Source organism: Taurulus bubalis, assembly GCF_910589615.1.
Source record: "Taurulus bubalis genome assembly, chromosome: 10".
NCBI lineage: Eukaryota > Metazoa > Chordata > Actinopteri > Perciformes > Cottidae > Taurulus > Taurulus bubalis.
In genome coordinates this window covers 17,834,616-17,861,086 of record NC_136598.1, presented here as the reverse complement: position 1 = coordinate 17,861,086, position 26,471 = coordinate 17,834,616, and the positions used below count along the sequence as shown (strand labels likewise).

The following is a 26,471-nucleotide window of genomic DNA, read 5'->3' as shown; positions in this document are numbered from 1 at the left end:
AAGCAACATGTTGTAACAATATGTATTTAAGAATAAACGAACCTTCAATAAGTTACAGCTGACGCTACTGTTACCAACGAAGTTTGGTTAATGTTAGGGACACACTAACTTCAGCTCAACGCGACGGGCTGACTTTAAACTAACGTTACTTAATTAACGTTAGCTTAGCTAGTTGTGGTTATAAATATGTAACGCACAGCTACATTTAGTGTTATATGTGCTTATTCGTTAGCTTGACAACGCTAGCTAGCTGATACGCTTGTTTAGGCTTTGTTTTGTTTTATCTTCTAGGTTGAAATCCTTTTTTCAGCCAAGATGACGATTAACTTGGGTGTTAAGGCTCTTCTTAGCTGGGTGAGTAGATAGTAACGTTCATTTTATTGTGTAAATGTATTAACTCAAAGCTTGAAGTTGGATGGATTAGATTAGATCAAATAGATGGATGGATTGTATTTAATCAATTTATCAAATTATCTTTTTGCAGGTAAAATCTATAAAACTGTCTGAAACGGCGATTACTCTCGACGATTTAAAAGATGGGGTGGTCCTACTGGAAGTTGTTTGTAAGCTGTAAGTAGAAGCAATGTGATGAAATGCTTGACCTGTGTTAACAAGGGACTGTCAATGACTGTTGAAACATGCTTCTCCTGTTAGCGTTATTGCTTATTCCTTTGGGGGAAAAACGCCGTTTTATTCTGGTTTCACCTTTTGTTTCATCTCAGGAAAAAGGAATCCAATTCCTGTTTCAGCAATTCCATTGAGGAAAGATTCAAGGTCATTGCAGACTTTGTGGAAAGTGAGTTTCTTCATGTAACCTTTTTAAAATATCCCTGTTGGGTGTGGTCTGAATGTGCCCTCTTGCACCTGTAAATCTGCCAGACAGTGTAAACAAGACACACCCTGAAAACCACGTTTTCTCATTTACTCTTCTATTCACTTACTCTTAAAGTCTACAGTTAAGACTGATGTTGAATATTGCTTTCCTTTTGATAATTATTCTTTGTATGTTTATGTTATTTATTAGAGGATTGCAGATTTAGTTCAACCAAAGGAACGTCATTGTCTTGGAACAACATAAGAGGTGGTATCAACCTAACCACAGAAATTGCAAAGGTACAAGAGTAAATCAAAATAACAAAAATACTTAAGACAAACGAAAACAAAGGCCTCTTCTCACCCATTCTTTGTGATACCTCCAGGTGCTTTTGCTGCTCGTATACCACGACATAATGAATGACCGCTTAACTCTGAACATGTTGGAATGTGATGTGGAGGTAAGCATTCACTGATTTGTTATAAATTGTCATGTGTGTACCACTTAGATGCATCACATTTCATCCATCACATGTTGTGCTATCAATAATTCTGTGCTAATTTTTATATAAATATATATATATATATTCCCACTCTCATCTGTTAGCGAGAGATAGCAAACCTAACTGGTTCCTTTGTGATGGAGAGCGACGGCTGCGTTTATTTAGGCAAAGGACTGGACACCTATTTGGCAAGAAAACGTAAGTAAAATATTTGTTGAATCTTTCATTTCTTCATGCCATACCATAATAAGAGACATTAGTGTCATACACCTAATGCTGATGTTGATGCACTAGCTTGCTGGTTAGGATTTAACATGCAAGCTGTGAAACTTGTCAAATCATGTTTCTTCATATATTTCAGATTTGCCTGTCGACCGTAAAATATTTGAGAGATCGGCAAACACCTCGACTTCCAATGTGTCGACCGTCTCCTCATTTTCTGATGACGATTCCCCCGTCTTCCACCGCACACCAAAAATCCAATTTCTGGACGTACAAACTGTGGCTTCCTCCTCAGTCAGGTACCAGTGTGGATTTGAATGTTTTAAACACAGTGCTTATCATATACATCAGGGGTCACTAACAGGCGGACCGCGGTCTGGGTCCGGACCCATACGCCGTTGTCTCTGGACCGAAAGCCAATTATTATTATTACCGAATTATTGACTGTTGATGGATCGCTTCTATTTCACCGGCGACCAATCACATGTGTGTATTCCGATAAGCGTTGCCTTCGACTCGAGTGAGATACACGCGGGAGGAGAGAGACCCGATAGTTGGGAAAAGTCCGTTGTGAGTCAGAAGTTATTTCACTTGGCGCTCCAAAAAGATAAATGTGGACCACTTAACCAGAGTCTTTAACCAGGAATGGACAGACTGTTATATGTCTTTTATTCCCACAACCAGTTCAAGAGCAGTATGTCTCACGTTCAGAGATATTTAAAGCAGCGATGTGAAGCGCCACTACGAGACAAGGCACACATCTTTAGAGCAAACGGACCAACTCACATCCGACAGTAAAGCACAGAAAAATAAACCTAAGAGCCCAATATGATTAGAACCCTAACACATGAACTTATATGATCAGAACCTTAACACATGAATTAATATGATCAGAACCTTAACACATGAACTAATATGATCAGAACCTTAACACATGAACTAATATGATCAGAACCTTAACACATGAATTAATATGATCAGAACCTTAACACATGAACTAATATGATCAGAACCTTAACACATGAACTAATATGATCAGAACCCTAACACATGAACTGACCAACAATAATGTTAACATAGAGGAGAAATGAGCTGAAACAAGTGGTTTAATAACAGTAAAGTCCCTGAACACACATTTCTCTTTTTAGATGACAATATAATAATATCTTGGCTCTTTTGATTAATATCACTTGAGCCCCGAATAAACTGAATTTGAAGCTGCAGGACAATTATAAAATTTTTTTTTTTTTGTAAAATAATAAATTAAATGTATTCATTTAATTTATAGTCCCATTTTTCAAAAGCTTTCTGTTTTAAATCCAGCCTTTATTTGACTTGAAATAAGAGAAGATAATGTATGTATTCTTAGAATATGTATCATTTATAATTATTTCAGTTGAATTAGAAATCTGTAATAATAAATATTGTTTAGATGTTAATAAATGTTTCATTTGACAGTTAGTTGTTAATACACTGTTGGCTACTTCAATACATATGGCACAAAATCATAGAGCACAAATTTGACATTATTATGATGTTCCGGACCTTTGCATGAGGAAAGTCTCTCGAACTGGTCCTCACAGAATTTTAGTTGAATACCCCTGATATACATCAAATGTGGAATAGGCAATTTGAAGTACACTGTAATCACAACTTTGGTTAGGATATTGATCAATCAAACTCTTTCAGAGAAAATTTTCAGCTTACTAAATTGCTTGTCTCCATTGTGAGACCTTCCGCCCAAGAGAATAAACCGAAGCAACATTGTTTCTGTTCTTTGTAATAAAAACTTGCAGGTCGGTTTCATATTAACATGAAAGCTGTTTAATCTACCATGCTTTGGCAAACTTACATTAACTAAGATTTTAGTTTTCTCAACATTACAAAATTGCTAACTTTATAGGGTTGCATTTCATGACAACATTTAAAATGTTGTCTGAGTGTACATGCTATGCTAGTAATTTCTTATCTATTTATGTCAATCCATTGGATGTTATTGGAATTTGACTTTAATTCTTTACCTTGCCTGATTTGCTTTTATTCCCACAGCAATTCTCCTCTGCAGGAAATTATGAACACACCGAAATTTCAATTGAGGAAGATTCAACGGCAGATGATCAAGGAGAGTGACTACAGAGATGGGTTGGAGAGGGAGCTGGCCAGCAAGCTTGCACTCATTGCACAGAGAGGTACCACATTCAAGTGTTTGGATACAAAATATTGTTATTTAGGTTGATAAAAGAAAAGCTGTGTGCATTATAATGTTGTCTGCCTTTTCGTGTATGTTTTTGTTTCTCTTCAAATAAAAGGATGTTCTACACTTACTTTGTTTTCTTCAGAGTCCCATAATACCCAGTTGCAGTACCGCCTGGATAAAATGAAAGAAGACCAAGGTGATCAGGAGAACGTTATCAGGGAGCAACTCAATGAGCTTCAGATCAAGAACGAAACGTTAGTACCCAAGGACGGTGATTTTTTTTTTTTTCCTTCAAACTTCAACTAAGGCCTATTTATTAATACATCAGAGGTAATGGCATGTTTAAATAAAAGATGTGTGTTCAACTTGCGTTTGCGAATATTATCCGCCATAATACGGGCCGTGACACCTCCCCTGCTGAACTAATAAATTAAGGGTGGTTTGATACAATATAACATTCTTCTCAAAGCAATATGATAATCTTTCAGAAGTCTCATAATTTGCTGAAGAAATTATTTATTTCATACCATGATCCGTCCAAAACAGTAAGAATTTGTTATGAAAGTAATTGAAGAAACTGTTTTTTTTTTTTTCTGTCTTAGGTTACAAGTTCGTCTTAATGAGATGGTAAAGCAAAATAAAGACTTCAAGAGTAACTCCTCACTTATGGAGCGCGAAGTGGATGAGCTGTCAAATGAAAATGGTGTACTCTCATCTCAGGTAATGACACTCGTGCAAAAGTTTTCTCTGTTCAATGCAGTCTCTTTTCCAATCTCATCTGAAGGGAGTTTACGATCAGTAATGCGTTCACACCAAAAGCGTTTTTTTTTCTGAGTTTACTGGTTCGACTTTATGTGGTAAATTTGCGTCATTCTCCTTTTCGCGGTGGAAAGGGGGCGCAGCTTTTCCGTGGCTTAACTCTTGGAACACTCAGGTCATTTGCAGTCGATTTTCTCGATTTGACATCATTTCTTAAATTCACCTTTTAAGGCACTTGCATATAAGATACATACCCATGTTTTACATCATAAATTGCAGAACAATCTCAGCTCTATATAACGAGGCACCATTGTCATAAGGCAAAAGTGACTAAAGCTGAAAAAAATCTGTAATCTCGATTTTTGGAAATCCTTCATATCGATTGTGAAAACATAACTTTACTCAGGTGGTATATAGGTTTTGGTGATGGAAATTGGTTTACCAAAGGTTTTAGGTTCACAAAAGCAGTGAAATATATGATAAAATGGTAGATACATCTAAATAAATGTGTAAAACTATTTTTTTTTATTATCATTTTTCAGTAGAAATATGGTCCTTCACACATTTCACCAAAATGATAAAAATGGGATTCTCTCTGTAAAATAAATGACTACTGGTCACTACTAAGTTAATTGAAAGAAAGTTACGATTGCACACCAAAACCCGTAACAGATCCAGCAGAGACTATGCTCAGGGCCTGAGCTAACTGTGCTAACAGCTAATGTAAACAACCTACGTGCGTACCTGCGTTACGCCAGACTCGAGCAGCAAGGGACCAGCTAAATTTGCTCACTCTGCTAGCGTAAATATGCTATTGCTACACAAAGTTTAGTATCTAAATACACTTACCCATCTTCAAATGGATACCTTCTATCTGCATATTGTGAAAGTGAAAGCCTTCTGGGTCGTTCTGGTCCTCGTTGGCAAGATCGGCGCGGAGTGAAAACACCAGCGTGTTTACAGAGCTCAGGTGTGTAGTTACATGCTTGTTCTTTGGGAGTTTCTTGAGTGTTCATTGGTTCGTTGATTTCACCAAATGTTGACGGACAAATCACAGGGAAGGATTTTGTGTGACGAGACTTTCTTGGCACTGCGTCATATGACACGCCGATGCCCCTAACTCTTGCCTGAATGATGGCAAAATGTTGCAGTGCGCAGGCAGTGGAAGCAGGAAGTCTCCTTTCAGTTAGATGTAAAATTATATTTCTGCGATGTATTATTGGGAAGCTATGAATATTTTAGAAACGTAGAGTGCCATACCGCGTCCCCCGTGAAGGAAGAGTTAACTCTGTGAAAACAGTTACCATTTACGCCATCCACCATTGAAATAACCACTAGTTCTGCTTTATACTTGTTGTGGAAATCCCACAAACGTCGGAACATCAAACGCCATCGTGTCTGGGTTCATAATTTTATCCGTGTGCACACGCAGCTCCGAGCTGTGCCTGAATGGGTGCCGCTTCCAGCGCTACTTCAGGCGGCCCAGCAGCCAGTTTAATTTTAGTAACGGCAGGATGGCAGTGGTGACGGGCGGAGCATCTCAACGCTGATTGGCTTTTGCAACTCGCCGTCAGGTGAAAATTTGCTTTTTCGCAACCATTCGCGTCTGTGCATTGACTTTGCATGTAATCTACTCGCGCGAATAATTCGCAACGCTTTTGGTGTGAACGCAGCATGACAGTCATGTGCCAGTTGTACATCTGTGAAAGAGTCAACATCATGAGCAGACTTCTCCTAAACTAAGTCATATAAACATGCTGGTGCATTTGGGGAATATGCCAGTCTCAGTGGGGTCAACACTGTCAATGTTGGCATCAAAACTTTAACTTAATACAGATCGTAAAGGCTTTCTTTTAATATTTTTGCAGGTGAGAACTGTGTGTTCACAGCTGGCCATATTTGAGGCAGAAGTTGGCAGGCTGACTGAAACCCAAGCATCCGCTCAGGACGAGTGGAGAAGCAAAACAGACCACCTGCAGTCTGAACTTAACCAAGCTACCTCTGAAAAGGTAGATACACCATCACAAGATACGCTATAAACTGCTTTTGTATTTTTTTTTAACCCATGTGTTGTCTTGGGGTCAAAATGACCCATCAACACACATACATATACACTCGTACACGGGTCATTTTGACCCCAAGACAACACAAGGGTTTAACTCTGATTCAGGTCGTATCCGCTAGAAGTAAATTAAACAATCATACGAGTTTTGTCGTGATTGGAATCAGTATTCTACATTTCCATTACTCTGATCAATTGTGTTTCTACTCAAAGGGTTTTATAATGTAATATGATCCTCTTTGTTTCTCAGGAGCTACTGACTGAACAAATTCAGATCCTGCAGGGAAAGATTTCTTCTTTGGAGGAAGAATTTAAGAGGGCCACTGAGCAAGAAGTAGGAGAAAACATGGGGCCGGTAAAGGTAATTTGATTCTATGTTTAATTCAGAAAAGCTTGTTTATCAAATATAATTATTCTATTTTTAATTAGATGGCTACTAATTGTGTTCTCTTCTTTGATTTATAGAGAGAAATCTTTGACTTAGAAATCGATGGTTTAAAGAATGAGCTGGAGAGCACATTTTGCTCCCTGAAAAAGGCTGAGGTGGAGATTGAGGTCAAAACACAGCAGCTGGCAGAGTATCAACAAGAAATTAATCAACAAAAAGAGCTCCTGAAGCAACAGGAAGCCCAAACTGAGGCAATTATTCAAGCCAAGGATGACATTTTAGACAAATTGGAAAAGGAGATCACTGAGCAGAGAGCTGTCATTCAGCAAGAGATCCAGGATCTCAAGAATCAACTTGAGCAAGTTGAGCAGCAGAAAACTGAGCAGATGACCAGACTACAACAGCAAATTGCTGCTTGTGAACAAGACATTGAAAAACTAAAGGAAATCAAGAAAGAGAAGGAAGGCCTTTTGCTCCAGACTGAAGAAAATGTGAAATATCTTGAGACAAAGTTATCTGCTGCCAGTTCTCTCTTGGCTGATAAAGACCAACAAATTGATAGTCTCAGACAAGAAGTTTCCGTTCTTGCAGATAAAACCCAAAACGACAAAAATACAATTCAAAATAAAGAGGAAACGCTTGCCAAATTACTCCTGGAGAAGTCTAATGAGCAAGACTCTTTTTATAATAAAATCCAGAGCCTAACAGTCCAGATGGAAGGCCTTAGCTCGTCTCTCAAACAGGCTGAGCAGGAAATTCAACTCAAGCAAGACCTACTGGCTAAAACCCAACAAGAGAATGTCCAACAAAGAGAGGTACTCCAACAACAAATTGTGACCTGCGAAGAGGAGATTCAGAAGTTAACCAAAGAAATAAAGGTGAAAAACAAGCAGCTTGTTATTCTAAAGAAGGAAAGCTCTCAAAAGTCTGAATTGCTGGAGCAAGAGATTACAGGTCTGAAAGGCCAACTAGAACATCTAAATGACTCTCTCAGAAAGACTGAAGACCAAGTTCAAATTCAGAAAGTTATGCTTATAAAGCAGGAGCAGCAAAGTGCTCATCAGACAGAGGCCCTGCAGCAACAACTCTTTGCTTCTGAAGAGAGGGTAAGGAGCTTGAATGAGGAGATCCAGACAAGAGAGGAACAAATGAACATGTTGAAAAATCAAAGTTCACAGCAGTCAGAACTACTACATAAAGAGATACAAGAGTTAAATAAACAGGTTGAGTGTATTAGTTCCTCACTGAAGAATGCAGAGAACAATTTCCAATCCAAGGAAGATCTGTTTGCTGAACAGCAACTGCAGAGCACTCGGGATATGGAGTCACTCCAGACACAGATGGTATCATCTCAAGATGTGGTGAAGATGCTAAATACAGAGATTCATGCTAAGGAAGAGCTATTAATGCAGCTAAAGACTGAGAGCACTACACATTCTGAATCGCTACAGCAAGAGATTGAAAGTCTGAATAAACAAATAGAATGTGTGACCGATTCTCTTGAGGTCGCCAAGAACCAGGCTCAAGCCAAAGAAGATTTGATGGCCAAGCAGGAGCAAGAAAGCACTTTGAAGATTGAAACCCGTGAAAAGCACAGTGCCGCTCTTGAGGAGGAGGTCAATCGACTGAGGGAAGAAATCCAAACTAAAGAGGGCGAGGTAGACCTGCTGAAGGTTGAGAGCTGCAAGGAGTCACAAGTGCTACACAATGAAATCCAAACTCTTAAGGACCAAGCTCAAAGTTTGAATGAATCCCTAAAGACTACAATAGAGCAGGTTCAGGCTAAAGAAAACCTGCTGACACAGAAAGAAATGGAGATTTCTCAGCAAAAGGGACAATTTGAAGACATGATCACAACGTCTAAAGAGGAGGTGAAAGGGTTGTGGGAGCAGATTCAGACTAAAGAGCAACAACTGGCCACACTAGAAAGAGAAGGCTCCACACATTCTGACATGCTACAGCAAGAAATCAATCGTCTAAAAACCCAACTCGCTAATATGGGTGACTCCCTCACCAAACAAGAGCAGGAGAGTGCTCATCAGAAGAATCTTCTGCAGCAGCAACTGTCATCTTCTGAGGAAGAGGTGAGGAAGATGAAAGAGGAGATCCAAGCTAAAGAGGACCAGATGAAACTGCTGAAGACTGACTGCTCAGTACAGTCAGATTTGCTGCATCAAGAGATACAAGAGTTAAAGAAACAGGTTGAGTGTCTTCGTTCCTCACTGAAGAATGCAGAGAACAATTTGCAATTCAAGGACGATCTGTTTGCTGAACAGCAACTGCAGAGCACTCGGGATATGGAGTCACTCCAGACGCAGATGGCATCATCTCAAGATGTGGTGAAGATGCTGAATACAGAGATTCATGCTAAGGAAGAGCTATTAATTCTGCTAAAGACTGAGAACACTACACATTCTGAAATGCTGCAAGAAAGCACTTTGAAGATTGAGTCACTTGGAAAGCACAGTACCGCTCTTGAGGAGGAGGTCAATCGATTGAAGGAAGAAATCCAAACTAAAGAGGGCGAGGTTGACCTGCTAAAGGTTGAGAGCTGCAAGGAGTCACAAGTGCTACACAATGAAATCCAAACTCTTAAGGACCAAGCCCAAAGTTTGAATGAATCCCTAAAGACTACAATAGAGCAGGTTCAGTCTAAAGAAAACCTGCTGACACAGAAAGAAATGGAGATTTCTCAGGAAAAGGAACAATTTGAAGACATGATCACAACGTCTAAAGAGGAGATGAAAGGGCTAAGTGAGCTGATTCAGACTAAAGAGCAACAACTGGCCACACTAGAAAGAGAAGGCTCCACACATTCTGACATGCTACAGCAAGAAATCAATAGTCTAAAAACCCAACTCTCTAATTTGGGTGACTCCCTCACCAAACAAGAGCAGGAGAGTGCTCATCAGAAGGAGCTTCTGCAGCAGCAACTGTCATCTTCTGAGGAAGAGGTGAGAAAGATGAAAGAGGAGATCCAAGCTAAAGAGGACCAGATGAAACTGCTGAAGACTGACTGCTCAGTACAGTCAGATTTGCTGCATCAAGAGATACAAGAGTTAAAGAAAGAGGTTGAGTGTCTTCGTTCCTCACTGAAGAATGCACAGAACAATTTGCAATCCAAGGACGATCTGTTTGCTGAACAGCAACTGCAGAGCACTCGGGATATGGAGTCACTCCAGACGCAGATGGTATCATCTCAAGATGTGGTGAAGATGCTGAATACAGAGATTCATGCTAAGGAAGAGCTATTAATTCTGCTAAAGACTGAGAGCACTACACATTCTGAATCGCTACAGCAAGAGATTGGAAGTCTGAATAAACAAATAGAATGTGTGACCGATTCTCTTGAGGTCGCCAAGAACCAGGCTCAAGCCAAAGAAGATTTGATGGCCAAGCAGGAGCAAGAAAGCACTTTGAAGATCGAGTCACTTGGAAAGCACAGTGCCGCTCTTGAGGAGGAGGTCAATCGACTGAAGGAAGAAATCCAAACTAAAGAGGGCGAGGTAGACCTGCTAAAGGTTGAGAGCTGCAAGCAGTCACAAGTGCTACACAATGAAATCCATACTCTTAAGGACCAAGTCCAAAGTTTGAACGAATCCCTAAAGACTACAAAAGAGCAGGTTCAGGCTAAAGAAAACCTGCTGACTCAGAAGGAAATTGAGAGATTTGAAACCATGATCACAGAGAAAGAAAGCCTCCTCCTCAAGGCTGAGGAAAAACTTCAGATACTCCAGACAGAGTTTTCTGCAGTCAACACACTCATAACTGATAAAGACCAAATTCTGATCACTCTCGGAGAGGAGGTCGTAGCCAAAGCCAACATGATTCAAAAAGCAATGGAGGAAGCTGAGGCCAATGTGAAACTGCTGGCTGAGATGAAGGAAGAGCGCTCCAACCAAACGAATGTTCTTCAAAATGAAATTCAGTGTCTGAAAGGGAAAATGGAAACCGCTACTCTGAATCTTCTTGCTAAAGAGCAGATGTTACTTGAAACTCAGCAGGAGTCTGCTGAGCAGATAGACCTCCTCCAGCAGCAGCTTGTCTCCATAAATGCAGAGCTGAACCAATACAAAGAGACACAAGCTGCAGACCTCCGACTGAAAGAGGCTGTTCATGTTGCGACTATTAGGGAAAAGGATGCTCTTGCTAGGGACAAAGAAGTACTCATGACCAGGATATTCCAGTCAGAAAAGAATCAGAAAGCTCTGGAAAAACAACATGAAGCCATGGTGTTTGAGATAGAGAGACTTGCTCAAGCCAAGCAAGCCATCGAGAGGGAGAATACGGCCTCTCATGAATTAGAATCTGTGCTTCGGCACGAGCTAGAATCCTTGAAAATGGAAAAACAAAAAGAGAAACTCTTGAAAGCGAAAGAAAAAACGGATGAAATTATGACGCTAAAGCGAGTCCTGCAGGAACAGCTCTCGGCCAAATCGGTGGCTACGGAACACTACAAGGCACAGGTTGGTCAGATAACTGATAAAATGTTGTTTCAGTGCATGTATTTCAAACTATTTTACTGTCAAAAAATTATTGATTTCGATCTTATCCTTTCTGCTTGTTGCTTATTGTTTGCACTGCAGTTTCATGTGTATACTTGGTTGGTTTGTCTGTTAGGTGTCAGATAAGGAGTTTGGACTCAGACATTCATGCTAAAATATGTTTTCTTATCACAATGCCGCAGATGGAGAAGGCAGTGAGTCATTACAATGGCAAGAAACAGCTTCTCCAGGAAAGCCATGGGGAGGTGGTTGAACTCAAGCATTCCTTGGAGCTTAAAGAGCGAGAAGTAAAGGCTACTACCATGGAAAACCAGCTGCTTCAACTGGATTTGGACAAGGCCCAAACCAATGAGAAGGCACTTTTGAGCAGAGTAGCTAGTTTGGAGGCACAGGTTGGTAATGTTTTTTTAAAGGCATAAGAACTGAGACACTGTTTCTTTAAATTACTGTAAAAAACAACAACATCGAAACGTTTAGCTTTCAAGGAATTTTGACTGCACATTTTTGCTGCTGATCTCAAACTTTGTTCTTTTTTTATTTTTTAGCTGGCTTTTGCTGACCGTAACCTGCGGGAACAGAATACGATTCATGGTTACGAAAGAAATGCAGCAGGGTCGTGTTACTTGGAGGTTCCCATTGCACGCTCAGGTGTTGACACTAGAGCACAGGTGAAGAGAACCGAGAGCTCCGACAGCCTGGACCAGAGCTCTCTCGAAGACTCTCTCAACAACACAAGGTAATACACCTCTCAGTTAAGTAGCATGCCATCTTTTAGGGCTGCAGCTACTGTAGTTAATCATGTCAGATAAAGATAAAATAATATGTACAGTAGTTTAACATCCATTCAAAATGTATTTTCTTTCTAGTCTTTTTTTAAAGAAATGGTGTATGGATTATTTTCGAATCATTTGTTTGCTCTCTGAGTATGTCGGCTGTCACGATAGCGGTATCCAGTATTTATGCTACAGCGAGATTTGCGAGAAATCTTCATTGTGTTAAAACTCATTTTTGTTCAGTTTCAGCCACATTTATAAATTCAACTTGCCTCAAAAGTGTAGTTTTGAGGTTAGGAAAGGATCATAGTCTTTCACCATAAAGTGGTTAAAGTAAAAATGAACAATTTATGCTATGAATATGATATATTGAAAACCAAACCAACTCTTTTACCTGTTTTAGGTTTGTAATTTTTTCAAATATACTTGACTTTGTGCCTTACAAGATGTTCCCATTGTCCTAATGTCTCACAAAGTTGCCCTTTGGCCTTGATGTTTATTTTGTCCCCCGTGCTCCCAACAAAGTAAACTAAGAAGAGCCATCAAATCTTACATCGGAAGCATAGTGGGAATATATTGTGATTGCAATCTTTTACAATACTCTTTCTTACTCTTTTGCAGAAAACTTTCAGCGCCTGATGAATCAAGCACACCGCTCGTTCGCAGTTCAGAGCGTTTGCTAGCCAAACGCCGAGGTCTACAGACAGACTCACTAGAAACCCTGTATTTTACACCTATTAGCACCAGACAGATCAACAGGTATGTCACACAGTTTCACATAATAGCCACCTTTTTTTTAGGAGTTTTTTTCTGTTTAAATTGAGTGAGAGTGGTGGCTGTTGTAAAGTCACCCTAAATTCCTAACTGCAGACATGAGTGTCTTTGAAATGCTTATCTTTACTCATCCTTCTTTGAACTACATTACTTTATGAACGTAGGCTCACATGTGTTTAGAAAATGTAGCTGGGTTTTTACATAGCAGCATTTTCTTGTTTGTACTCCTTGTTGCATTTTTTATTTATGCAAGACATCAAAACCTGTAATCAGTAAAGTAAGATTTCAAACTGAATGTAAAAGTCCCCTGAAACACTTGTACAATTGCAAAGCAATCCTCTTTGAGACCAGTTCAACATCTTGATTGGCTAAAACTATAATCAGTCGTTGGGGACAACAACTATGAAAGCATATGACTGTAGAAGTAAATCGATATACAACGTGAATATATGATTTACAATTGTTTAAATACTTTTAAGTATGGCTCATCATAATAATAATAATAATAATAATAATAATAATAATGCGAGTAATGTAAGACCCAAAAGGCGTCCTGACTCCAGGCCATAACCATGCAGAAACTAAAACGGAATTACTCCACCTGCAGCTCCCCTACAGCTCATTGTTTGCTGGTATTTAAAAACCTGTATTTTTAAATATTTCCTGGCCATTTTCCTACCTTATACAGACAATTTCCTGATTCTAGTGAAACCAGAATTATTGTCTTTTCCCTATGCTCTCCTATTGAGATCTTTGTTGTTTTTTTTGCAGGACCAGTACAGGGCAAAGAATGGAGCTGGATTCAACCTGTAAAAATCCATCTTCATCTGTAAAACGACGACGGACCACACAGGTTATTAACATCACCATGACCAAGGTGGAGGATTCTCACTAGCACACTTACTGCATGTTCACAATAATGCACACGCTACATTTGGATAATCACAATGGGTTCTTTCTTACTAATTTTCAAATGTAGTCATTATGATGACATTGGACTATTTGTGCATTTTGAGGGTTCAGCCGACTCGTCAATTCAACTCTTAATTTGTTATCTTTAACATTGCCGTGCTAGGTTTTAACCATCCTGCTATACCTGCTATATATATGGGTATCTGTTTACCCTTCATGTTGTTGGGAGTACTGCCTCCAGTACACTCCAGCAGTGTAAAGATTAATTTAAATGGCTGAACCCAAATGTTCAAACTTGCCCGTTTGAAAACATTTCCACACCCCAACTACATTATTATTGTAGCCGTAAGTGATTGTTGAACTCCTATCGTAGAAAACCCCAGGCAGCAGTGAAGATGAGACTTTCTACAGTCTGGCCTCCGCCCGCTCCCAACCAAACCTCTCCAGTGCCCACTCTGCACGACCCGTGCCTTTGGAGCCGTTTGACACACCTGCCAAAATGACCAGCGCTGCCAGCGACCAACTCATCGGTCTTCCAGGTTACAGACGCAGCACAGTCCATTCACAGCGTAAGTGTGATTATGAATGTATAAAGAAAAAAAGGGACAAAATTGAGATTAGACTTTGAATCGTCAACATTTAGAGGGCAGATGTACTAATTGGTTACTAATAAATGGTGATTGATCCCAGATGGGTATTACAGTTGGTGTTTATGTAACTCTTTTTTCTTTTTCTTTTCTTCTACATCTGTTGTCTTCAGCCGCTAGTACGTTCTGTGCGGGGGTAGAGAACGAGCCTGAAGGTGCACCTGACGATTGGCGGAGGATTGCTGAGCTCCAGGCCAGGAACAAGGCCTGCCTTCCTCATTTAAAGAGCAGCTACCCTGTGGAGACTGATGTTAGTAGAGAGGAACACTTGCATTCACACTGAACATGACAGGAATACAGTCATATAGTAGTAGTCAGAACAGTGTAAACATTAAGAAATAATGCACAGGGGATTTTTGTGGCACCAAAATTACACACGAACAGCGATTTACACATACAGTAAGTCGCTAGTGGCCTAAAACCATATTCTACACCAGTAGTCTCTACTTCCCACAGCAACTTAAAATGGTTTTAGTTGTTGAGCAGGCGAATAGTTGGGCAAATCCCTCGTTAAACATTGTAAATGGACTGAATTTATGTAGTGCCTCTTATTCAGCAATCCTCACACAAACAAACACACCAATACAGCAAGGTACTACACAAGGTGCAGGCCTAACCATTGGGTTCAATATCTTGCCCTAATCTGAACTATAATCTATAATTACATTCAGTGTTACCATTGGTTGCACTTTCTGAATGTTTTTTTCTCTTCCCACTCGTTTTTATGAACTCTGTCTGTTTGTCTCTGTCCTCCTAGCCTTGCCGTGGCAGTACATTCCTTTTCACAGACGAAGAACTCCGACTGGGTGAACCATCTGATACATTCCGTCGGGCGTCCATGATGCCTGGCCAGCTGCACGACTCTCTAGCCTCCCATCGGCACTCCTTCATGCTGGGACACTCGGGTGTCGCTGCCAGTACCCGTTCACACCGTCTGTCCTTGATGCCAGGCCAGCTGCCGTCAATGACTGGCGGCTCATCTCAGCTGAAAGGCACAAAGCGCACTTCATCGACGTTGTCGATGCATCAAACTTCACCTGAGGTTGGTTCGCATTCGAATTCACAGGAGTATTTGTAACATCTTGAGTAACTTAATGGTTGAGCTTGACTGAAGCACAGTAGATAAATGTTTCAAAGCCTACAATTTGACTTTTTTTTTTCTTTCTTAAACTTATTGATAATGTAGTTACTTGAAGTTTAGCATTCAAAATTGACTTTTTTAATAATACTTATTGTTACTACCATATTTGACAATCGTATCCTGTCATAGTTCATTACTTTTTCACTACCCTAAAGATCACGTTTGAGTGATCGGTGTTGAAAATGTTTGTTACAGGAGGATGTCAAAAGTGGACTAGCGGCTGACATATCAACTGTTTTTTATTTTTGTATTATTATCATTCTCCAGTAACAGTGGTCAGGCTTTTGTGTCGGTTTCTTATTTCATTGACAATCTGAAAACTTACTCTTTATGTTAATATTAATGTAATAAATGACCATGAATCGCACATTTTACAACCTGAACCCCACTTTGTCTTGTTGTTAACTTGTCTCTCCCTTTTCTCCATCTGACAGAAAAAGGTGAAGGCCAGCTGCTTCCGACTTCCACTCTCTCCCAGAAACCAGATTAGTGGACCTTCAAGCTCTGCCCTCAGTCCAGTGAGTTTATTACACACACACGCGCGCGCACACACACACACACACACACACACACCATTTTTTGGTCAATTGGAAACAGAGACAATGACAAAATGATTTCATTCGTGCTGTCATGATGGAACACAATCGTACATGTTGTGTTTTGCATGTTTCTCTAAATTCCACTTATAATATTCTCTCAGGCTGATCGCAGGCAGTCAATGGCGTTCATTATTGACAACACCCCTAAAAACAGCAACTACCTGAAGAAAGGGCTGAACAAACTGCGCAGCTCCACCAGGAAATCCCCAGGCAAAAGTCTAAAAAAGTCTCCTGCGCAGACATCTGTGCGCAAGTGCCAGGAAAACATCCACGCTGGAGTGGTGCGAGCAGGCAGGATTGGCAGCTCCAAGTCGCCCCAGGTGGCATCCAAAGCACAGAAAGCCACCAGCAGGACTGCAAAGTCTCCTCTGCCGTCTACGTCTAGTGCTCGCAAGGTAAAAACACACACGGACAAAAACATTCAGACTTTTACAGGGCACATAATAATCAAACGGCAGCAGCTCGTGGAGATACTGTGCTACTGATTTGTTAAAATTGCTCTTTAACTGCCTGATTGTTACTTTACAGTAACGGTACCGACTCTTTTGTCCGCACATATACATGTGTACCTAATAAACTGGTAACGTTGCATTGATTAATTTGGTACAAATGACTAGAGGTGGATTATATTTGGCTGTCCCTCATTCGTGATCTAACCAATGAAGCAAAACTACATGATTGTGAAAGAGAACTTGCCTGAAATGTGTTTGGTCTTTACATCTCAGTAACTGTTTTCAGAAGCATGTGTCTTTCAAGGAAGAAGATCTTGCTGGTGGTCTGCAAAGGTCATAAAAGTAATTTTATTTAGTGACTGGTGGTTTGTTTCCTTACACTGGCTGGTTGTTCCTAAGTCTTGCCATAGTAACTCACGGTGTTTTCATTTCATATAACAACCTACGTGGTTCCACAGGCATCTGTCACACAACACAAACCGCATGTGATTTCCACTTCTACTGAATATACTATTGTGTTAAAATGTTTCTCTGTGAGCCTTGGTTTAATCAGATGTTTCATATTTTCTATTCTACAGATGATGAGCAGGTTGAAGATGTGAGGACGGGTTCCCAAATTGGATTCATAATTGTCTACAGTTCTACATGATTACACTTTTCTTTTTTTCTTTTTTCAAACCCCATGGTGTCATTTTTTTTATTGTTGACCTTCAGGGCTTTTTATAATCTTGTTTTAATCTATTTCTATTTCCTCTGTCTATTTACAATTTTGTCAATAAAAATATTTTGAGTATTTGCACAGTCTAGGGCTTCACTTCATGATTTGATATACACATCTGTCTGGGCATCAACATGCAGACACCACCACCCTTAATGTGTACTGTACCACAACTATCTCTACAAACCAAAGATTTATGGTACTGATGGTTAAGAAAGCAGTTGTCTGACGGAATCCGCTCAAGGCAGAGTCTCCTTCTGTTCATTCTGACAGTTTGCTCAAAGGATCAACTATGATAGAAGAAGTGTTTTTAAAGTGAGGTACCTCAATCTGTCAACTTGTCAATTAGTTTTTTGCCTGCTTGTTAGAATTAGCTAATTTAATTTAATCATAATCATTACCTAGGTAGTCCACTTTGATCTAATTTTAATCTAATGTATTTCTGCCCAATGGATACTTTGAATTTGAAGTGCTTGACACTAGTAGAGCAACTCAATTTAATTATTATTATTTCTTATAATTAATAATGATAATTATTATTATTTTTGAGAAATTGTGTAACCACAGTTTCCTTTAGTTAGGCTAACTTTTACTAACAGATTTCTGTTATAATGATTGAGTTGATGGAGAAAACACTGACAGTAGAAGATCCCAAGAATTCTGTTGATCTACATGTTAGATGTTGAAAAGTGGAGGTAGGCTGACTGAGGGCCTAAAGTTGTTTTTACTTTGAAATCAGACAACTACATTTAAAATTAGATTAGATATTTGCCAAGTAACAGGGTAAAGTGCACACAAGAGTAAGAACAGTAAAAATCGAAGTAATATAAATAATATATATAGTAAAAATCTACAATACTGAATTATATATATATATATATATATACACACACACAGAGAATAAATATAACTATTATGAACACTATTAATATAATGAAGATAAAGCACATGGAGTATTTTGTTTGTGCTTTACAATCAACAAGGGTTTTTTGATCAAAATGCTCAAATGCCTCCATCACGGTAAATTGATTATGATATATGTCATGTACGCATTAGAAACGGATGAGTAACTTGATACATGTATTTATGCATTATCGTGCCGTTCAACGTCTTATCGAAATGCTTTTATTTTGAAGTGGCCGGAAGTATTGCTGTTGCTGTTTGCAGAACAGGAAAAGACCAGAAACCGAAACTTAGAGCTGACAAAACGAAGAGGAAATAAGTTAAAGTCGACGGCCTGAAATTATTTTATTTGTACTATTTTTTGGCTGGTAAAAGGTGATTTCTAACAAGGCCATTAATTCTTAAACACACCATGCAATCTTACGTATAACTAAATGTTAGCATCACAAATACGGCGTAGAACGACAGCCTTAAAAAACGTTAGCGCTAACGTTCAATTTATGTATTTTTTTGAATATAACGTTACAGTTATTGCATGTAGTTTACATAAATCATAAATCCACTGTGTGAGTCTAGGGCGGCCAGAGACATGGACCCGGACACTGAAGTTGAAAGGTGGGTGTCGTCGCACAGCTTTTGGGCCACGGAGTCGAGTTCACCTGCCATCTTTAATTCTCTGTCTCTCTTCCGTTGGTTGACGTTTAATCACATCAGCTAACGATCCATGTTGTTGTTTGTTAATTAACCTCACGTTGTATGATGTCAGCTCTTGTGATTATTGACTACCTACGCAGTTATATTTCCTTATTTACACTATCACACTCACGCGCGTGTCAGTTCAACTGTCACAATTATGGCCCACATGTTTCACAGCTTGTCAAACTACTTGGTCTTTGGTGACATGACTTTTGATATTGTCCATATGTATTTCCTGACATGTATCCCAGTAAAATAATGGCAATTAATAACCTATTGCACTAATTTATACTAATTGTCATGCCTTTTATATTAACACCCATTTTTTGTCCCCTCAGCATTTTTAGGCTGGATAATGAGGGGGGAGATGAGGAGGAGAAGAAGGAGGAGGTCGAAGAGGAGAAGAAGAAGTGGATGAGGCCTCCCTCCAGTTATGGTTCAATGAAGAGTGATGTGATGGAGGAGGAGGAAATGGAAGAAGAGCTTGACCAGGTCTTCCAGCTCCCGTTTCCGGCAGTACTACCTGAATCGACTACTCACCAGGGGACAGGGTACAGTTTGTGTCTTTAATATTCAAGCATCAACCCAATGTTTTTGTATTTGGCCTCTTTACCACAGATGTCCTACGCACAAGTTAGATTTCCTACCTTCGAAGCTACACTTTTAGTATGACGTGCAAGTGGTTTGCAGAGACTTCGTTATTGCTTGAGATAGGGACAGTTATAGGAAGGTTTCCTAGCGGAAACACACTACTTGCTGCATCTCACTACTGCATTTTATTTTTTAAACTGCACTGCAACTTTTATTAAATTTTTTTAGCTTTTTGACTGTTTTAATGTTTTCTTAACTGTTTTTAAATCCTGTTTTCTCTGCATTATGTGCTGATGCTTTTAATGGTTTTATGTGAAGCACTTTGAATAGTCCTGTTGTTGAAATGTGCTATACAAATAAACTTGCCTTGCCTTACTTGGGTTTTCTTTACATGTTAAAATAGACATAACACCACATATTAACATAGTATCTACTACTTCTTGTGTGCAGTGAACGGTGAAATATTAAGACCCGACATTATGGCCAAGAATAAACAACTATTCACACTTCCCATAGGAAGTGATCCAGTAGAGTTGTGTGTTTTGTGCAGAGAGCACCACAGTCTGCAAACGAAAATGTGTTAGCCAGTTCAAAATCAAGGATGTCAGTGTTTATCGGGCATTTCCCTCCTGGGAAATACAGCGTCACACCAGGCAGCTTCATGAATGGTAGCTTGATGGGAGGATCAACTTGTAAATGTCAATAATCAACATGATTATTTTTAGTCAAAGCAGAGCTTTGGCTCTTTATTGCTCCAACAATCTGAGTTCACATTATATGCATATGACAATAAAAATATCTTGAATCTTGAATCTCTTATATGTGGAAGGGAGAGGTTGCTAACCTGGTCTTACCAAGGAGATGTTGTCCTAATTCTGTTGCTAGGTTGCAGATCAGTCACTCCGATTATCCAGATACCCTTTTCACCATGACCACGCAGCAGACCAGACCACCGGGAGCTGTTGTCATCGACACCAGGTGGAAGACACACACACACACACACACACACACACACACACACACACACACACACACACACACACACTCACTCACACATTAATGATATTAATCAGTGGAAATGTATCCATTGCTCCCAAATTCACCGCTTGACTCAATTTCAACATTTTAATTAACTGAAACTATGTGAAAACATTTCAAAGTTGTAGTATGTTTACCTACACAAGTGTTTCATATCTTTAAAATGTCTCTATCCCCTAAAAATAGGTGAAATATTTGTTCGTCAGGAGTCAGAATGTGACAAAGCATCATGGTCATCCTTGGGGAATGGTTGCTGTGCTCTTTCTTACTGTTCTTCCTGTTGTTTCTCAGGTCTTCTGATCTGGGGGATCGTTCAGAAAATGATGATGATGATGAGGAGGCAGATGAAATTTTGATAACTAATTCCCCAGAACCACCTGAGCCTGTTGAACCAGAAGACACAACGCAGGCTGATGAGAACAACCAGCCAGGTCGACTCCACCCAGAGCAGGATTTGCCCTATATATTCAAGGTGGGTGCATCACATTTGGTCTGCGAGGCCTAATATTTTCCTTTCTTAACAGAAGTCGTTGTTTTGTTTTGTTCTCAGGACTTTGTTTGACCTGATGATGCATTTCAACTTTGCTGTTTGTTTTGATTGTGATTTATCCTAATAACCCATATAGTACATTTTCCTATTGATGTCTTACTGTATTTGTCAAAAATAAACTCCAATGTTCCCGTTTATTACATTATAATGCAAAAAAAGACTTAAATGTTGAATAATAATAATAATTATGTTTTGCTAATTTTCTTAATTTTGTCAATATGCTAACATTAATGTGTGATAAAAATATTGTTGTGGCATTTTCTTGAAGTGGCCCTGAAGGTACGCACATCATTGCTGAGGGACAACATGTCCCCTTTCTCTCTGCCTACAGAGCATCCAGAGTGCTGTGACAGCACTCACCCATGAAGACCTACTCAAATTTAAGGTGTCATTTTACCAGTGGGAGCCAAAGATATCCCTACCACAGGTGATGGATGGAGACCTTCTGGATTTTGTGGACAGGATGCTGGAGATACTTGGTAAGAAAACGGTACAAATGGAGCTCATAATTTAGAGTGAACACTTTGTGAACTAGATTGTTTAAAACGTGGGATTTATCTGTAAGACAACTATAAACTTGAAATCTAGCAGCTGGAATAATTATTGTTTCACTCACAGTAAAATGCGCTGTTAGAAAAATAATGATACAGCGGAAGTACACAGGGACTGAATGCTGTCAGTGATTCCTCTCTGTTCTGTTCTGCAGGCCTGGATCGTGCCCTGAATCATACAATAAGTACCCTTGAAACTATCAAGAAGAAAGAAGAGGCAGAAGAACTAAAGAATAAGTGCAGTAGAGGCAAGTACACTCTGGTTTTATCTCAACGCACCGTCTAATATTGGTGCAATTGGTTTGATCTCAAATATTTTAATGAAGGATGCTATGGCTGCACTTTTGACATTACTTTTATTTGCTGTACAGACTATTTTCACCAACGTTATTTAACTTTGCACAGACTGCTTTTATTATTAATTTGTGTGGGTGTGTAACGGGTCTTAAGTTCATATTATTTTCAAAGGAACAATAAAAATGTCGACCATGTGATTTAAAACCTTACTTTGATAAAAAGACGTAGGAATAGTTTTAGGGTTGATTGCGGCATTTCTTTTCTGATGAGAATGTTTGCAGCAGAATGAGACTAGTATAACTAGGCAGAGAGGTGACAAAGATTGTTCTTCCAGTGTGAGATCCAGATTCCAAACCACATTTTTTTTTTTTACTTTCCTCATTCCGCATTCTCTTCCTCCAGTGTTGATCCGCTATCGCCTGAAGCAGAATTTGATAGCAAAATACCAAATCATCCGCGAGGGGGTCCCTCAAGCTGGAAAGCAGAATCTTCTAAATAACGTCTACATTGAGCCTCTGATTTCAACATGTGGTTACGGAGGAGTCGACCCCTCCCATGAGTTCCGAGCCCACCCTCCGACACCTATCCGGGTCGCCAGTGCCGACACCTTCGTGGGCGTGAACAGTCTGTTCCGACTCCAGACGGACGATGGCAAGCCGGTGAGGACGGTGCTGACCACTGGGCTTCCAGGAATTGGTATGTCGGTCTCTGTGGCGAGATTCTGCCTGGACTGGGCAGAAATGCATGCCAATAAGGTGAATCAACAAACAAAAATTAAGTTTTTGTTCTTTTGACTACTTTTTTTGTGACTGACACCAATTTCCTTTCCATGTTTTCTCAGGATCTGCAGTTTGTCATCAAACTTTCATTCGGGCACTTCTGGCGCCTGCGAAACCAAGGGGTTCCTCTTTCACATAATCTGTCGGCCATGGACATGATAGAATATTCATATCCTGATTGCAGAGGCATGAAATACCTGGAGGAAGAGGACTGTAGATTTCTCATCGTATTGGAATCATTTGATTGTTACCAAACCTCTCTGGACTGGCAGGTATCCCATCTGCACACATACACCTGAGACCCATTCACATTTGTAACAGTAAAATAAATCTAGAGCCTGAATTATAACTACGGTTAACAATATAATGTTTAATATCTCTTTATCAATTGCCAGTTTTTGAAAATAAGTAATAGTCTAGTGAGTATATTTGTACATATTTGTCAGTTGTTACTAAACAGAGAGCGAGAGACACGAGCAGAAAGAGCAGATGAGCACAATGGCTTGTTGACTGGTGGGCGAACACGCCTTTAGATAGACTCTGTGATCGGATTGGCCGATACTGCTTCCAGTGATCAGTGATCTGCCCCTGATCGGAGCACCCTTACCAGAAACTAATATATTTATAAATATGTCTGTCTTTCTCTGGATTTTCTCTTCAGAATGCTCCAGTGATAAATGACAATCACACCAAAGCACACCCTGACGTCCTGATTGTAAATATCATCCGAGGTACGGTGCTCCGTGGCGCTCGCCTCTGGATCCTGGGGAGACGCGCTGCTGCCTCACAAATACCAACTCAATACTTAGACGTTGTCACAGAAATACAGGGCTTCAGGTGTGTGTGCAGATGTACTCTGCTGGTTTTGTGTTCATCAGTTTTAATTTCCTTTTCTTTTGTATATCTTATTATTGAATTTTCTGCTGTTTTTAGCATTGTGTTTACTATCCAGCCTCCTGTTAATGTTTGATTATGTTCAGTAATATGTTCAGTCAAATTCATTTTAACTTCTCTGTTTCAGTCCTGTTGTATCTTTTTTTTGTCCCTCTTCCCTCCAGTGATGAGAAGGTAGATCAATTCCTGACCTTGCGCTTCTGCGATGCAGCGCTATCAACGAAGATTATACGACAATTTAAGCGCATCCCAACACTCAGTATAATAGCTCGACAGCCCTTCATGTCCTGGATGGTGGCCCAAGTGTTCGAGCGCTGCTACCGTTATCGCGGCTACGGGGAGCACCCGCCCAGGCTGACGCCATTCTATCTCAACATTATGATCATCCAGACCAATCGCAGGCTGCAGTTCTACCATGGAAAGATGGACCATGAACTGGTAACGGCCGTTTGTCTGTCTTCGATTGTATAAATGATGTCATAGTTCCTCGTCACTATCGGTGTAAAATAATCTTTTTAGGTATGAAAGTAAAACACACATTTTCTCTATCAACCACATTTATTTTATTTGGTACTAGAATGCAATTACATTTTCATGAGCAGATTTACTAATCCATAGTTAATATTTGAATTAGGGGCATACCACATCATGGACACTTCACTCAGATACAATTGACCTGAAAAGAATATTTTTATGAAACTTATATTTTTCAATATTTGTTGAGACTTTACAAACACAGAAAGATTTTGTATCAACAAAATAAAAAATAGAGCTTGAATGACTGAATTGTTCAAAAAGACAGATAAAAAACAGATATTTGTCAAGAAGCCAATTAACAGCTGATCTTCAATGTCATACTTCATCATTTCTCTTTGCACTCAGAAATGGTCCAGTGATGAAAAGAACCTGGTCACAAGGATTGGGAAGTTGGCCTTCAAGATGCTGGAGAGGAACACCAACGTGTTCTTTGAAGAGGACGTGAAGGAGTGCGCTCTGAAGCCGACGGAGGTGACAGTGTGTTCCGGCATGACCACTGAGCTCCCCTATGCAGCCTCAGGGAAGAGGACGTACTGCTTCATACACTTCAGCCTTCAGGTAAAACTCCTTCCATCTCACTATACCTGCGTCTCAATATTTTACTCTGCTGTATTGTAGTAAGAATACACTGAAAACCACTTGCTGCTGCCGCTGGAAATCCACCTCGCAGACACCTTGCAGGCTGCCAGACCACCAGCATACCCTAAAGGATTCACCCTAAAAATCTCCCCCGCGTCTTCTCCTCTCCAGGAGTTCATGGCCGCTATGTACGTCTTCACAATGTTTCGCGGAGAATCCAAGAACGTTCTGGACACCGGGTCGCACAAGCCCAAGATCTTCAAATTCAAGGATCAGACCAAATCAGCAGCAGGCCTGGTCCAGTGTGCTTTGACGCGGACCCTCGCCGCCCCGCTGGGCTACTACGAAATGTTCTTGCGCTTTCTCTGCGGCATGTTTTCCCCGGACTGTCACGACAACATGCTGTCGGGGTATCTCTACGGCCACAAAATGCCGAAAATGACCGGACTGGATGATGTCCAGCGGCTGCTTGAACAAACGATACAGGCTGCTGAAGAAAACCAAAGAGACCGGGTGGAAAACTTGAAGGAGTGCCTTAGAGAAATGATCCAGGAAGATGAGTGAGTTGGGGTCAGCTTGCGTCATGATTTATGGATATGATGAATGATAGAGAGGTATCTGTTACCTAGACTTTGTAAAGTGATTAAAGTGTGATGCTCAAAACACTCAACAGACTCAGTGACATGTTCAGGTGTGTGTCCTTTATGCTTTGATAATATTAAGTTTCATACAATACACTTTGGTTTTCTTAGGTGATCAAAGATTCAGTGTCAGTAATATTACTGCTGCACCAGACACATTCAAATGTTTTTTTCTATGCATTGCAGCCTAGTGGAGGCTATGAAATACTACATTATGTCTGTTCATGTCTCACAATGAGCGCTAATCAAAATGCATTCTGGATTTTAATTTCTCCAGCTGTTATTTATTTTTATTTAGATATGTTGGTCTGTGTTCTCGTCAACCGAACAGATTGGAGAGACACTTGAAGAACTCTGACTTTGTTGATTCACAGTAACCCTCATACTACATTGCAATATGAAACCAATGTGCCTGATCTGTTGGAGCTCCGACTGGAGGTCGCAAGTCGAAGCAAAGGTGTACACTTCCTATAAATTCCTTAAAGTAACTTTCAATAGGTTCAGCCTTAAATCATAGCGTTGTGTATGCATATGCTTGGGTGCATATTTGCTTTTTGTACCTTTTTTATAAATTGATGGTTCTCTCTCCCTTTTCTGCATCAATAAAAAAGATTTTGGCCGACTAAAGGATGAATTGAAGGAACTTGTGTTTTCTTGGTGAAAAGATGATACTGTGAACTTAATATTTAAGGAATTGGTTGTGTGAATGTCTGCTTATCCCGAATATCCGAATACTTTCAGGTAAATACAGACCATTGATGAGGTGGATGTGGATACTTACTCACCTCCTGATGGACTTGTTTCTTAATTTTCTTAATTTATTTCTTGCTTAATTTACATTGCAGTCCTGCACTCCAACTAACAATGTAAGTGGTTCCAGTAATTTCCTCGATACCAATTGTCTTTTACAGCCATGCGTCATTAACACGTTTATGTAAGTTGTTAGCACT

At 39.8% G+C, this 26,471-nt stretch overlaps 3 protein-coding genes across 3 annotated transcripts; all 3 read left to right on the top strand.

The window, feature by feature from the left end:
• Nucleotides 1-315: 315 nt before the first annotated feature.
• On the top strand, nt 316-17,534 carry LOC306742484 (uncharacterized protein; the record flags this gene model as incomplete). The annotated part of the gene is made up of 23 exons (XM_079224876.1): nt 316-354; nt 485-570; nt 723-796; nt 1,025-1,113; nt 1,200-1,274; nt 1,421-1,514; nt 1,678-1,837; nt 3,588-3,727; nt 3,878-3,989; nt 4,338-4,455; nt 6,363-6,503; nt 6,807-6,917; nt 7,022-11,410; nt 11,632-11,841; nt 11,995-12,185; nt 12,844-12,981; nt 13,768-13,873; nt 14,282-14,477; nt 14,669-14,805; nt 15,313-15,597; nt 16,131-16,214; nt 16,397-16,690; nt 17,326-17,534. The coding sequence occupies 23 exons, from the start codon at nt 316-318 to the stop codon at nt 17,347-17,349; spliced, it is 7,293 nt and encodes a 2,430-aa protein (XP_079081002.1). The 3' UTR covers nt 17,350-17,534.
• A 1,312-nt stretch (nt 17,535-18,846) lies between these two features.
• LOC306742483 (uncharacterized protein) lies at nt 18,847-21,255 on the top strand (the record flags this gene model as incomplete). Its single annotated transcript, XM_079224875.1, has 5 exons — nt 18,847-18,983; nt 19,403-19,615; nt 20,541-20,633; nt 20,985-21,165; nt 21,244-21,255. Exons 1-5 carry the CDS (start codon nt 18,958-18,960, stop codon nt 21,253-21,255), a joined length of 525 nt encoding a protein of 174 aa, XP_079081001.1. The 5' UTR covers nt 18,847-18,957.
• Nucleotides 21,256-22,504: 1,249 nt separating this feature from the next.
• Nucleotides 22,505-26,136, top strand: nlrc3l (NLR family, CARD domain containing 3-like). Its single transcript, XM_079224541.1, has 6 exons — nt 22,505-22,846; nt 22,933-23,142; nt 23,532-23,707; nt 23,929-24,202; nt 24,647-24,859; nt 25,052-26,136. Exons 1-6 carry the CDS (start codon nt 22,790-22,792, stop codon nt 25,442-25,444), a joined length of 1,323 nt encoding a protein of 440 aa, XP_079080667.1. The 5' UTR covers nt 22,505-22,789; the 3' UTR covers nt 25,445-26,136.
• The last annotated feature ends 335 nt before the right edge of the window (nt 26,137-26,471 follow it).